Source organism: Neophocaena asiaeorientalis, unplaced genomic scaffold, assembly GCF_003031525.2.
Source record: "Neophocaena asiaeorientalis asiaeorientalis breed wild unplaced genomic scaffold, Neophocaena_asiaeorientalis_V1.1 scaffold444, whole genome shotgun sequence".
In the NCBI taxonomy this organism is placed as follows: domain Eukaryota; kingdom Metazoa; phylum Chordata; class Mammalia; order Artiodactyla; family Phocoenidae; genus Neophocaena; species Neophocaena asiaeorientalis.
Window position 1 is genome coordinate 645,525 of NW_020172466.1, and position 14,939 is coordinate 660,463.

At 41.9% G+C, this 14,939-nt stretch overlaps 1 protein-coding gene across 2 annotated transcripts in view; it reads left to right on the forward strand.

The window, feature by feature from the left end:
• The window catches only part of MID2 (midline 2), a 92,090-nt gene that overhangs the window by 61,363 nt on the left and 15,788 nt on the right, over positions 1-14,939 (forward strand). For both annotated transcript variants that reach the window (XM_024738139.1, XM_024738140.1), the window contains exons 4-5: positions 8,621-8,728; positions 10,108-10,256. In XM_024738139.1, coding sequence (XP_024593907.1) covers positions 8,621-8,728; positions 10,108-10,256 — 257 coding nt within the window. The remainder of the gene's footprint in view (positions 1-8,620; positions 8,729-10,107; positions 10,257-14,939) is intronic.

Genomic DNA, 14,939 nt, shown 5'->3' on the forward strand with positions numbered 1-14,939 from the left:
ACCCGTGTCCCCTGCATCGGCAGGCGGACTCTCAACCACTGCGCCACCAGGGAAGCCCTAGGCCTCATATTTCTATCTGTAAAGTGAGGAGCTAGGAATTGATGATTTCTTCAGTCTTTTTAAGATCTGACAGTTCGGTGGTTCTGAAGAGACAGAAAGGAGGTTTCTGCCTCATTTCACATAGGATTTATAGCTATATATATATAGAATCCCAGGTGCAAACCTAGATTATGCCTCTCCTGCTTCTTGCATGTTCTAAACAGCAACCTTGTGTGGAAAGAGAATATGGGGGAGAAAGTAACTAACCCTAAGGCTACCAAGGTTTGGGGGTCTGATCCCTGAGGAGAAGGGACTCTAAAGCCAACAAAGAATTGCCACATGGCACAGGGCCATTCCTAAGGCATGTATGTGGAGCAAATTGTCCTCTCTGTTGCCAAAATTTTTGTTAGTTAAACTCAGGGTGAAATAAATATGGAATACGTGTATGTGTTGATACACATGTGTGTGCATTATATATTCTAAATGTTACATTATATGCATTTTTATACTATATATTATTTTCAAAATCAGGAAGGAATTACACAAAATGTTTGTAATAGTTAACTCAAAGGAATGTGATTATCTTGAGAGGCAACTCTGAGAGGAAAAGAAGTATGTTTATGAACACGTTTTCTCTGTCTCTGTTTCTCTCTCTCTCTCTCACACGCGTGCGCACACACACACACACACACACGCTGGTTAAATCACGGACAAGAGCCAGGCTGCCGGAGATCAAATGCTGGCCCTGCCATTTACTAGTTATATGTATGACCTTTGGGCAAATTACATAACCTCTGCATTTCTCGGTTTCTTTTGTAAAATGGCAATGATAACAACAGTGCCAACTTCATAGGGTAAGTGGGAGAAGTAAATGAGTTAAAATATATGAAGCAATTCGAACAGCACCTAGCACATCGTAAGCACCCACAAGCTGACAGGAAACGTGTCTGTCAGTCGATGTCCATGTCTGTCTCGAGGCCTCCCACAGCATGGATCCCTGGGCCCAATACTCTAGGGTTCTTACACTTCAAGAGATGGCCTGGCTGCTACCTCCTCAGCCACACTACTTTTCTAGTGTGCGTGATCCACATCCTAGATGGGAGTGATCCACTCCCATCCCCCACCTACCTCTACCCTGCAACCCCTCATCCACTCCTCTGCCAAAAAATTAAACTTAAGCACTGAGGCAGTAGGTTGCTTAACTATGCCTCAGGAATTTTTCATTTTTTTGTCTCCTAAGCTGCAGTTACTCCAGTACAGGGGACTCAAAATCCTATTAATAGTTTTACGTGTCCCCCAGTCTGTTAAGTGACCCCCTCCCTCCAAATCCAATGAAACAGATAAAATTCATAAAAACAGCCCTACTTCATTTGGTTATTTTTATGTAAAGCTGGCAGAATCATCTTTGAAATGTTGCAGTGTTTTGCTCTGGAAAACGAAAAAGAAGGTAGTCTCGTCTTCCTCTTCCTGTTATACATTTGAACCTTCCTTATACGAAGGGCTGCGGAGGTGGTGGTGTGTGTGATGGTGTCCTTTAAAGTGTGATCTGGATTAACACCTTAGCTTAGATGCTGCCACAGTAAGTGCAACATCTGTATCATAAACATCGTGGTTTCTTTTTCCCCCAGCTTTATTGACATATAACATTGTGTTTTAATTGACATATATCACATATAATTGACATATAATATATAACATTGACATAATTGACAGAAAACATTGTGTAAGTTTAAGGCGTACAATGCGATGATTTGATACGCTAATATATCACAAGATTACCACAATAAGGTTAATTAATACGTTCCTCACCTTACATAGTTACCTGTGTGTGTGTGTGTGTGTGTGTGTGTGTGTGTGTGTGGTGAGAATATTTAAGATCCACTCTCATAGCAACTTTCAAGTATACAATATAGTCTTGTTAAGTATAATCAAGGAATCTAAAAAAAAAACCTGAACTCATAGAAAGAGAGAGAACATTGTGTTTTCTTGACTGCATCGTTACGAGAGTAATGAATTCTTTGCAGCTCAGCAAGGTGACAGAGTTGTTCGTAACAATACCTTGATAATCCGTCAGATGTTCAATTTACCTCTCACTTTTCCTTCTCATCTCCTTTGCACAGAAAGTGGCTGCGTGTAGAATGAAGCCCTCAGCCTCTTTTCTCTGACATTTTGGAGTCTGAGAAGGTGGGGCAGTGGTCACCTGGGTGCTCCTGGGCAAGAATGGGAAGTGAGAAATGTGTTGTGCCCTTCCACTTCTTGGAATACTATGCCTGCTTTTTCTCTCCACCTTGTTCTCAGCTAAGATGGTTAAGGTGTTACTATGGCATTAAGATCCAGACATTTTAACCAGGTACGTTCAAAGACTCCAAATGACAGTGCAGCTTTCCATAATATATCTGCGGTCTCCGTTTCTAGCCTTATTTCCCTCCCTTGCATCTGTCAGGCTGATCTGCTTTACCCAAACACGTTCTTTGCTTTCCTGCCTGTGTGTTCGCTCATGCTATTTATAGTATTCTCTCTGCCTGGAATTCTCTCCCCATAAACCTCATCCTTCGAGACCAGCTCAGCTACATGAAACCTTCCCTAATCCCCTGACTGTCCTTTTCCACAGGCCAAATTATTTTCCCTTCTCTATGCTCCCCTAGAGCTGTGTTTGTATTCTATTGCTTGTCCAGCTATTCGTTAAATTGTAATTAGCTGAATTCACACTCATCTTTTGCACTAGACTATAAGTGCCTTGAAGGCAGAAGCTGAGTCTTTTTCATCATTTTGGTCCCACTCAGGAACCCTTGTATATGGTGTGGGCACTCAACAAGTGTTTGTTGAAATAAAAACATTTCCAAATGATCTTTAATGCTGGCATTTCAAAATCTCCTAGGTGGAAGGGGAAGATCTATTTGGGCAGAAGGTTTCAGGAAATAATCATTTATTTATTTATTTTACTTTTGGTTGCACTGGGTCTTCGTTGCTTCGTGGGGGGCTTTCTCTAGTTGTGGTGAGCGGGGGCTACTCTTTTTTTTTTTTTTTTTGCTGGGGGCTACTCTTCGTTGCGGTGCACGGGCTTCTCATTGCGGTGGCTTCTCTCGTTGTGGAGCGCGGGCTCTAGGTGCGCGGGCTTCAGTAGCTGTGGCACATGGGCTTCAGTAGTTGTGGCTCATCAGCTCTAGAGCGCAGGCTCAGTAGTTGGGGCGCACCGGCTTAGTTGCTCCGAGGCATGTGGGATCTTCCCGGACCAGGGATTGAACCCGTGTCCCCTGCATTGGCAGGCAGATTCTTAACCACTGCGTCACCAGGGAAGTCCAGGAAATAAACTAAGCTGGCATTGATCTTTTAGAGTGGAGTACACTAAGATGGAGATGCCAAGGAGGAGTTCTATTACCATGTAAATAAATTGCACTTGAGTCTGGGTAGAGGGCTCATCCACTATTTCATACATATTGTTCCACCTGAACTCCAGTGCGGTGCTCTGCAAGACTGATGGACGTGACTGAGCTGAGGGGAAGGTATGAGTGGTGACGTTTCTCCTGGGGGTGGGCTGGAGGGAAGGCTGATGAACTTAAAACCCAGAGATAAAAGACCTATAGAATAAGTGTGTGGGAGATCTCCCAAGAAACTATGAAATAAGCTCTCTAAAAGGAGGGAAGGGGGGCTTCCCTGGTGGCGCAGTGGTTGAGAATCTGCCTGCCAATGCAGGGGACATGGGTTCGAGCCCTGGTCTGGGAAGATCCCACATGCCGCGGAGCAGCTGGCCCCATGAGCCACAATTACTGAGCCTGCGTGTCTGGAGCCTGTGCTCCGCAACAAGAGAGGCCGCGATAGTGAGAGGCCCACGCACCGCGATGAGGAGTGGCCCCCACTTGCCGCAACTAGAGAAAGCCTTCACACAGAAACGAAGACCCAACACAGTCAAAAATAAATTAAAAAAATAAATAGAATTTTAACAAAAAAAAAAAAGGAGGGAAGGGTAAAAGGTTAGTCCATTTACATTTCAATAGGGAACAGGAACAATGACCAACATAACTTTTTGCAGTCTCTTAAACCTTGGCAACTTGTGGCTTTTGTGAACCCCTATGTACTGATTTCCTTGTAGTGACCAGCAAGAAAATCCTTCAAATAGGGAATGTGTGTCTGTGTCAGAGAAGGATGGAAATCGGGGAAGACTAGGTCTGACTGGGTTTAATCTTTGGGCCGGGAGGTAGGAAAGAACTACAGGAAATAGAGTAATAGGGTGGGCAGTTGGAAAGAAACATGAGAGTCAAATTCTTGCTGCCTTTGGGAGGAAAGAAGAGAGCACAGAGCAGAAAAGATCTGGAGGCTTAACAGGAAGGCCCATGTTCCCTAGTGCTTAGGCCTTGGAAGACTGGTGCTGAGACTCAGTCTTAAACATGAGAAACTGCCCTTCCTTTACACAGACAGATTGCCAAGATTACTCTAATGGTATTTTCAGGGAGGATAGATGTTTCCACAGACATAAAGCCACTTAGGCAAACCCACTAATCTAAACCAAAGAACAAACTTCAAATAAAAATCTTGAGTCTTCCACAAACCACCAACCAACTAACCAGTGAACCAACCAACAGATCAACCGACCAAGAATGCTTATCAATATAACCCCAGTTGTTTTCAGCTGACGGTTAATAAGCAAGTGAAATACCTCACTGCATTTTCAAAGAAAACTGCAAACATGGAAAATACCAGGGCTTTCAAGTGCCTTCCAAGCAATTCGAGATGTTTTATTCACATCATGAAGACAGATTTTCCCTGGAGTATTTCCTGTTCAGAAAACACTTAAGGACCCTGCTCTTTTGGGCTGCTTCTTGACATGGAAAGATTTTAATGTCACTGCTTTAACTTTAGTTTGGGAATTTGCCTCTTCAGCCAACTTTCTGCTCTACTAGTTGCATCTGGCTGTTTTATCTTGCCTGATGCAACTGTCCAAACCCCACCCAAGCTCCCTCACTTCAACCTACATTTTCTCTACAAAATGCATTTACTATAGTATATTTTCTAATGTTTGCCATTCCTATTTTGATTTTTCACTTTGCTAAATCCATCAGTAAATGTTTCTTATGTGTTTGTTATGTTTAAGGCATTGTGTCTGTTACAGTGGGAGAAACAAAGTGTCATAAAACCTTTCCTCAAGGAGCTTGCTGTCTAATTGAAGATTTTCAAGCAAGGGGGTGCATCTCATATTTGACCATTCCTTTCAGTTCCCATTACCCTCCTTGGCTAGGCCCTGTTCACATCACAATAGCCTCCTAAATTGTCCCCATGCTTACTATTACCCCCAGTCACATTAAGCCCAGTTCATCTTCTTAAAAATTTTAATTATAGTCATTCTCCCACCATCTTACCCTCTCCCCCACTTCCCAAATTTTCAAAGATACCATATTGTCTAAAGAGTAGGGTTCAATCTCATTAGCTTGGCTCAAAATTTCCCTCCTTCTCACCTTTTAAATCTGAGTCCTATCCATCTCCAAGGCTCAATTCAAGTCCCACTTCATTCAAGCGTCTTTTCTCCACTTCCCCACTGAGAGTGATCTTTCCCTTCAATTTCTGTAGATTGTAGCCTTCACCACTCATTGATATTTCACTTACGCTAACTTGACTTGTTTGCTTTATATGTATGAGGCTTTCCCCCATAAAATTGGCCAAGGAACCAATAAGCTGAAGCCCTTATCACCCTTTGTACTGCACATTTATTGAGGGCAGGGCCTGAGCATAATGCATTGCACACAAGAGATGATTAATACATGGTTGATGATGAAAATGGTGATGATTTTCCCTGGTTTCAGGGTGTAGGGTGGATTATGGGGGGCGGTTACAAAGGAAAGATTCTAGAGGCAGGGGGATGAATTAATGAGGCTTTTACAATAATAGTCCAAAAAGATGATAAGGGCTTCAATTTATTGTTTCCTTGGCCCAGAGCCTCATTGTATTACGAGAAGAACTTTAGTGAGATTGAAAAGAAAAGGAGGGTAGGACTCTGGCAGGACTGCTGTGAATTTATGTGGGGGATGAGGGAGAAGTAGGTAACTGAACCTGAGCAAGTGCAATAATGACAGTAGAAATAACCAAAAAGAGGAAATCAGAGGTGGAAGCTGGATTTAGAGGGAAAGTGATGAGTTTGTTTTTAGAGATACTGAGTTTAGGGTAACTTGAGTAACCAAGTGGACATGTCTGGCAAGCAGTGAGATACTGCCCCCCGTTCAATTCAATGCAACAACTATTTACTGAACGTAGTAAATGGTATAATAGAATTATATATCAAGTACTATGGGAATATAAATAGGGAACCAACTGTATCCAAGCAGATGAGAAAACGTTTCAGAAGTGAAGATCTTTGAGCTGGGCTTAGAAAGATAAGTAGAACTTTGTTCAACAAACAAATAATGAAGTGACTTTCCAAGTGAAAGGAGAGTCTTGAGCAAAGGCACAAGACATGGATGTGCATGGCCTTCTAGGGGAACAACAGGTAGTCTGAAAAGACTAAACAGAATGGGATGACAAAATAAAGATGGATGGTGCAGAAGAGGTAATGATTGTCAGGAACTGAAGACAGGATTCTGTTACACTACACTGGAGAGGCAGTTTAGTGTGATGGTTAAAGGTGTGGACTCTTAAAGTCAGACTCCCTGGGTTCACATCCCATCTCTGCCACTTACTAGGCGTGTGGCCTTGAGCAAGTCACTTAGTCTCTCTGTGCTCAGGTTTCCTCATCTGTAAAATGGGGCTAATGGCACGTCCTTCATACGGTTGTTTTGATGATTGAGAGAGCTAGTATATAAACTGATTAGGGCAATGCCTGGCATGCAGTGAGTGTTATGTCAAGGTTAGTCCAAGGGCTGAATTATAAGAAACAAGGCACCATACCACTGTGTACTATACCATCAGCAGCCTCAAGAGGAAACTATAAATGGGAACTAAGTCTCCAAATAGTCTAAGCACAGATCCAGGGAGCACTAGATGAATCTCTTATTCTCACATGAGTGGGAGTTCTTTGAGAGGGTGATATTATCTGCTTTGGAAAGGTAGATCCAATTTAGGGAGAGAGTGAGGAGTCTGAGAAGCCAAACTAGAATGGCCCGAGTGGGACTGTTCATTCAGGACAAATGGAAGCTCTCATTGTGGCATTTGCCCCTTGGAAAGTGGAAATGAAACAAAACAAGGTTGAAATTCGGCAAGCATATTTTATTTCAGTTAGGTAAGAAACAGAAAATTGGCCAGCAGGGACCTTAGAGGGTGAGCGAGGAGGCAGCAGGGTCCAGCGACAGGTATTTTGCTGGGCTTGGGAGTATGTAAAGGAGCCCTTTGAAGAGGGCTAGCAATTGGAAATGCAGCCCTACCTTGCTAATGAAGCACATCTGGCCACTTGAGTTTTGGTGCTCTCAAGTAACTCATTGTCTATTCCTCGGCTTTTTAGAGCTCTACTCGAGTGATCCTTGAATAGACTCTTGGAATGATTGTGCTTCCCTGTGTGACTGCTGCTGAAATGGAACTGAACCTTGTCCGCCCACCTCGCCAGCCACGGGGTTTCCCTTGACACGTCTTGGTTTGAATACTGGTCTCACCACGTCCCAGCTGTGCAATCTTGAGCAAGTTGCTGAAATTCTCTTAGCCTCAGTTTTCACATCTGTGAAATGGAAATAAGAATAGCTCCTATGTTATAAAGTGGTTCTGATAATTATATGAAATAATTTATCTATCAATATAAAGTAATTGACACATTAAATGCTTAAAAGATGTAAGTTCCTTTCCCCTTCCTTTCCTTTTACACTTAGGCAGCCCAAAGATCCTCTGCCCTCATTTTAGCCCAGCTGGGGACTTCATATCATCTAATGTCAACAGTAATAGAGATGGGCAGAAGGACAAGTCAGTACATGGGAAGACAATGAAGAATGGTGGCTTTTTTTTCACCCCCTACCCTGACTTGGCAGTAAAGATATTTTGATATAGCCAGTATCCCCAAGTAGGAAAGGTATTCAGATACTGGACAGCCCAAAGTGAGAAATATCTACTAAGACATGATGACAACTATGTGAAAATATATCTACACAATCATATATTTAATGTGAAGATATAGCTATGCATTCATATATTTTAAAATGGAAACATTTTCTATATTTTAGAAAGGAACAAGGAAAACTGAAAACACTTTTGTTAGGATGATACAAATACATTGTTGTAATGTTATCTTAATATTCTTGTGCCTGTGGAGAGGGATCCTCTTTCCCTGATGTACTTAAATCTCCTTACCCTCTTTCCAAAAGAACAGTAGGAGGACAGGGTGCTGGAGTAAAGGGAATTTCACAGTGGGAATAATATGCCCCCATCTCATCTGTCCTTCTGCCCAGCCTCCATTAACCATCATGATCTACCAGAGGCCGGAGAGCTTCCTATCTGTGGTGCTTCAATGCCCTTGCATCATTAATGTCATCATCTCTACCCTTCTTCTAGGAGTGGATCTTATGAGGGAGGTATGGAAGAAGTTATGCATGTTTAGCTATCAGTCCGAACCTTTGAGAGCCCGCAGTGGACAAAGGCAGAAATCACTGTGTAACACTCTGGACTTTCTTGGCAGGTGAATACTGCTATGCATGAGGCAAAACTTATGGAAGAATGTGACGAATTGGTAGAGATCATCCAGCAGAGGAAGCAAATGATTGCTGTCAAAATCAAAGAGACAAAGGTAAAGCACAGCAGTTCAGTGAGGCCAAGGCCGAGTTGACTTTACAAATGTCCAAGCTTCAAACCGATGGTTCCAGTTTGAACTTGGATCATGAAAGCAAGAAGAAATGAGGTTTTAGGGAGATGGGCAAAGAAGAAGCAATATTTGGCCTAGTGCTATGAATTCAGTCAAAATGATGGCAGTTCTGGGGTGTTGGAAACGTTCTATATCATGACCTGGTTGGTAGTTACATGGGTGTGTGTATATGCAAAAAATCATGGAGTTGTACACTTCAGATTTGGGTGCTTTACTGTGTGTATGGTATAAGTCAATACAAAAAGAAAACAAAGTAATGGTAGAAATGTGGACCAGAATTACAGAAGGATCATGACTGCCATTGTAAGGACTTTGGGCTTAATCTGAAAGGCATTAGGAAATCATCCTAGTTTCTTAGGAAGGGAGAAGACTGATAGATACGGCAGAAGTGTGCAGCGTAGATCAGAATGGGATGACACTGAAGTCAGGCAAGCATGTTTTGAGGCTTATGGAATGATCCTTGGCATGAGTTGATGAAGGCCTAACCAGGGGAGTGGTAGCACAAATGGAAGGGAAGAGCGTAGCAGGCATTGCTAGCAAGGAAATGATGGGAATCATCGACTGATTAGATATAAAAGATGAAGGAGAGAGAGAGAAGGCTTCCAGGCTTTTAGCATGGGAACTGAAGAATCGTGGTCAAGAAGCTCAGGTCTGAGCCTCTATGCAGCTCTATGGTTTTACGCTTGCTGGTCTGCTGGTCAGTATAGTGATTGTGAGCTCATGCTGTGTGTACAGTGTGAGAAGTTATGAGAGCCTGGAGTGATAGCCATTACTTTGTGCCATGCTGGGTGGTTCCAACTAACACAGGAACTGAAGTGTCCGAGAACACAGATCTGTGAACACATAGGTATGCTTAAAGATGCTTAGAGAAATACATACATAGAAATGTAGATACTCATGAAGAAAAAGGAGGTGCTTTTTATTAAACATGTATGTGACAATAAAGTGTCAACAATGGTGATGTCTGGGTGGTAGGGTTTCTTTTTATTTTCTAAAATTTCTGTAATGACCACACATGGCTTTTATAATAAAAATAATTAACGTGATCAATAAAAAGAGGAGGTAGGTAACCTGGAGTATATGACTGTGTTGCAGGGTAAGTAAGCGGGCCGTAGGTGGTAGGAGGGGTTGACAAAACAGACATGGTGGGTAGGGTGACAAGGTGAGTGCTTAGTACAGGGACCATGGGATGTTAATAGGTCTTATTTTTAGAATCACTGCAGCAGATCTCCTTCATGTTGTTTTATCATTTTTAATTAACCACTGGATGTGTTATCTTATTTTTCTTTTGCTAATTCTTTAAGGTTATGAAACTGAGAAAGTTGGCACAGCAGGTTGCTAATTGCCGCCAGTGTCTTGAACGCTCAACAGTCCTCATCAACCAAGCTGAGCATATCCTGAAAGAAAATGACCAGGCGCGGTTTCTCCAGTCTGCAAAAAATATTGCTGAGAGGTGAGTTCCTTATGTTCTTGCAGCAATGCTTCCTCTTATGAAAAGGGGCCAGCTTAAAGTCACTTAACTCTGTTCAGGCGTGTATCAATATGTAGCCGCTACCACCTGAAGATTTTACCAGCTGGCTAGTTACTAAGCCTCAGGGTGGTAGATTGCCCTGTGGATTTCTGGCACCCTTCTCTCTGTCTCTGCAGCCTACTGGTTCTTCTAATGCACAGCCAACCATGTGCCCTAGTGATGCCATGGCTCTCTGCTGCCCACTCAGGGCTGGAGCTTTCTATGTTGGTGTTGGTGTAGGAGCAGAGAAACTTCTGGCCACATAGATAGGTGGATGCCTTTCTAGTCTAGACTATAGCACTAGACTCCCTAGATTTGAATCCTGCCTCTGACCCTAAACTAGTTGGTCGCTCTTAGGGAAGTCATATAACCTCTCTGAGCTTCATTCTCATTCTCTCATTTGCAAAATGGGAATGATAATAGTGTCTATCTCATAAAGTTTTTGTGAGGGTTAAATGAGTTAGTACTTATAAAGGCTCAGAAAAATGCCCAACACAAAGTCAATGCTCAATACTATTATTATTGGAGAGCAGAAATTGGGGATGAGAGGAGATTGTTACTTCTTGCAGTATAACTATTAGCAACATTTGACTATTTAATTAGGTACAAGTATTACGTTAATATAAATAACTTTCAAATGTTTAAGAAGAGTAAATTAGAGGCGAAGAAATGAACATTCTTTCAAGAAGTTTGCTATGAAGAGAAGGAGAGAGATATGGCAGTAGCTAGAATGACTATGTGGTAGAGGAAAGTTGTGGGTATTATTTTTTTAGATAGGAGAGATGTGAGTGAGTTTAAAAGTGGATGTAGGTCAGACTTCCCTGATGGTGCAGTGATTAAGAATCTGCCTGCCAATGCAGGCGACAAGGGTTCGATCCCTAGTCCCGGGAAGATCCCACATGCTGCGGAGCAACTAAGCCCATGCGCCACAACTACTGAGCTTGTGCGCCACAGCTACTGAAGACCGCACGCCTAGAGCCAGTGCTCCACAACAAGAGAAGCCACTGCAATGAGAAGCCTGTGCACTGCAACGAAGAGTAGTCCCTGCACACCACAACTGGAGAAAGCCTGTGCAGCAACGGAGACCCAGCACAGCCAAAAATTAATTAAAAAAAAAGAAATGTGGATACAGGTCAGCTAGAGATGGGGCAAAACTGAAGCTATGGAAAAAAGAAGGTATGGGGCCAAAGCACAAATGAAGGGACATCTCTTCCATTTAACCAGAAGGAAGACGGAAGTAATGGATGTGGATGTCAGTATGCCCAGCGGTTTGGTATGAGAAATTGAGGAATTTATCATTTCATATCTACCCCTCTTTTTGTAAAATAGGAGGCAAAGTCATTTGCTGAGCATAAGCAGGAAGGTAGCAGGGTTCTCTAGCTTTTTGAACATATGGAATGCAGTTATAATAATTGCTTTAAGCCTAATTCTAATATCTGGGTCAGTTTCAACTAGTTGCTTTTTTCTCCTTATTATGGGCTTTATTTTCTTGCTTCTTTGCATGTCTGGCTATTTCTTATTGGATGCCAGACAATGTGAATTTTATCTTATTGGGCACTATATATTTTTGTATTCCTATAAATATTCCTAAACTTTGTTCTGGGACACGGTTAAGTTACTTGAAAATAGCTTGTTCCTTTCAGGTCTTACTTTTTTAAGATTTGTTAGGTGTGATCAAAGCAGTGTTTAGTCCAGGGGAAATTTTTCCCCACTACTGAGACAGGACCCTTCTGAGTACGCTACCAGGTCCCCCATGAATCATGAGATTTTCTGCTGTGGCTGGTGGGAACATACACTATTCCTGGCCCTGTGTGAGCATTAGGGTTTGTTCCCTCTAATCTTTTTGGGTGACTCTTTCTCTAGCATTGGGCAGTTTCCTTATATGCATGTGTTGATCAGTATTTTACTGAATACTAGAGGCAAACCCTCCGAAGTTCCCAGAATTCTCTCTGTGCAGCTTTCTCCTCTCTAGTACTCTGCCCTGTGAACTCCAACCAACTTAGTCTCCTTGGATTCACAGCTCTGTGTTCTTAATTAGGGACTCCATCGGGCTCCACCTGATTCCCCCTTCATGTACCATTTTATTCCCTTAATTTTTGCTGGAACAAATTTTCCCACAGCTTCCTAAGAAAGAGTACAAGGTAAATAAAATTTTGAGAATTTTTTGTTTAAATAATATTTTAAATTTATTTTCTAATTTGATAGGTTGGAAATAAATTTTCCTTATAATTTTGAAGGCATGGCTCTATTGGCTACTAAATTCCACTGCTATTTTGATTCCTGATCTTTTGAATGTGACCTATATTTTAAAATCTGGAGCTTTGAAGGTCTTATCTTTAATGTACTTTTTTCTGAAATTTCACCAAGATATGCCTTGGTGTGGGTCTTTTATTATTCATTTTTGTTGGGCACTAAGTGAGTCTTTCCAATCTAAAGACTACTGACTTTTAGTTCTGGGAAACTGTCTTTTATTATTTGCTAAGGACTTCCTCCCCTTCTCTCTTCTCTCTTTCTGGGACTCTAATTAGCCAGATTTTGGACACCCTTGATTTTCCCTCTAATTTTAAAAAAATCTTTTATCTCCCACTTTCCATGACTTTATCTTCTTGATCTAAGATGTTTCCTTAATTTTTCATCCAATCCTTCTATTAAAATTTTAATTTAAGTATTTATATTTTTATTTATAAGAGCTCTTTCTTGATCTTTGCTTCTTTTTTAGCACTCCCTCCTTGCTTTATGAATACAAACTATTTATCTTCCTGATGATATTAAGGATCACTAAAAAAGTTTTCTTCTAAACTGCATTGTGTTGGTTTCCTCCACGTTCCTTTTCTCTGTTAGTTTCTGTCTTTCCCTAAATGTTTGGGGAGCTTTTCACTGCCTGTTTGAATTTAAGACTAAAAGGTGACTGGAAGATCTGAGGGGGTGGGAACAGTTTGTTGCTTGGTGAACTTTGCTATAGGATTATAAGGCGGAATGCTAGATTTTTTAAAAATTTATTTATTTTTATTTTTGACTGCGTTGGGTCTTCGTTGCTGCGCGCGGGCTTTCTCTAGTTGAGGCGAGCGGGGGCTACTCTTCGTTGCGGTGCCTGTGTTTCTCATTGCGGTGACTTCTCTTGTTGCAGAGCACGGGCTCTAGGCACGCGGGCTTCAGTAACTGTGGCACGCAGGCTCAGTAGTTGTGGCTCACGGGCTCTAGAGCACAGGCTCAGTAGTTGTGGCCACGGGCTTAGTTGCTCTGCGGCATGTGGGATCTTCCTGGACCAGAGATGGAACCCATGTCCCCTGCATTGGCCAGAGGATTCTCAACCACTGCACCACCAGGGAAGTCCGGAATGCCAGATTTTTATTGAGTGGACCCGTCTGTAGGTGTTTTCTCCTGGGTCAGTTACCTGTGGAAGGAATCCACCAATCTCCTGCTTCTGGAGGGGGATGAAGGGTACGAGTCTGGCTTCCATTATTCTAGGAGCCAAGCAGGGAAAGGGTTTTAAGACTGCTTTTAGTATGGCGTCAAGATGAGAGAGGGGTGGTCTGTGGTTGAGTGGATCTGGTGGTCTTGCTGTTCCTCATGCAAACTTTCAACTGTCTGTGGCAATAAATCAGCTTCATGTTTTTGGCTTCCCAATTCAGCTTTCTCTGCTCTGTTGTTGGTTACCACTCATCCATCCCTTTCTAATTTCCAGACATTTGTTGACAATATCTTACTTGCATCTCTTTTTCCATTCTCTTTGTCTTTGTGGGTTTATGACTTTTTTTTCTTTGTCATTTCAGTGGGATTTCATGAGAGCAAAGATAAAACATATATTTAAACCACTGTATGTAATCATGTCCACTCACTCTTCAACTCTGAAATGTCTTGTGCCACTACCACACTATTGAAAGTATTCTTTCTAAGGTCACCAAATGAATACCTTGTTGCTAAATTGCAATCAACATTCCTTTGTTTTATCTTACTGTTTCATCTTACTTGGTCTCTCAGTAGCATTTGTCCCTACTGACCATTGTTACTTGAAATTTCTCTGCCCTTAGCTTGAGAAAGCTCCTGGTTTTCTTCCTGCCTGTCTGGTTTCATTTGCCTTTGTGAGCAACTATTCCTTGACCTATTCCTTTATGCTGTTGTTCTTTGTGATTCTGTCTTAAGCTATTCTCTTTTCTCAGTACACATTCTCCCTGTTGCAGACTTGTAGCACCTAGGGCTTTGATTACCATCTAGCTGTCGATGATTCCCAACTCTCTATATCTAAATCTTCTTTTCATGGGCTCATGTATAGCCTATGTGGTAGGAAGAATAGATGGCTAACTATGTGGTATGGCTTGAGAATCATCTATGCAACCTAAATATCTTTCTCACTGGTCTCTCATAGGGTCTGAAATTCTTCCCCACAATTATTCATTGTAATGTATTAAGAACCAAGACTTCAGTTAAAATGAAATTTTAACTGGGAGAGTTATTCCTTCCCCCTTACAAATGGCACTTATTATATATTATCCCTAATAGAGATCAGAGCCTTGAGAGATAGCTAATGTTGTGTTTTGCTTAAATACAGAAACACAGACACAAACACTTACGTATATGTCAATGTCATCTTTATCTCATCCTTAACCTTCCAGCCACTGTTAACAT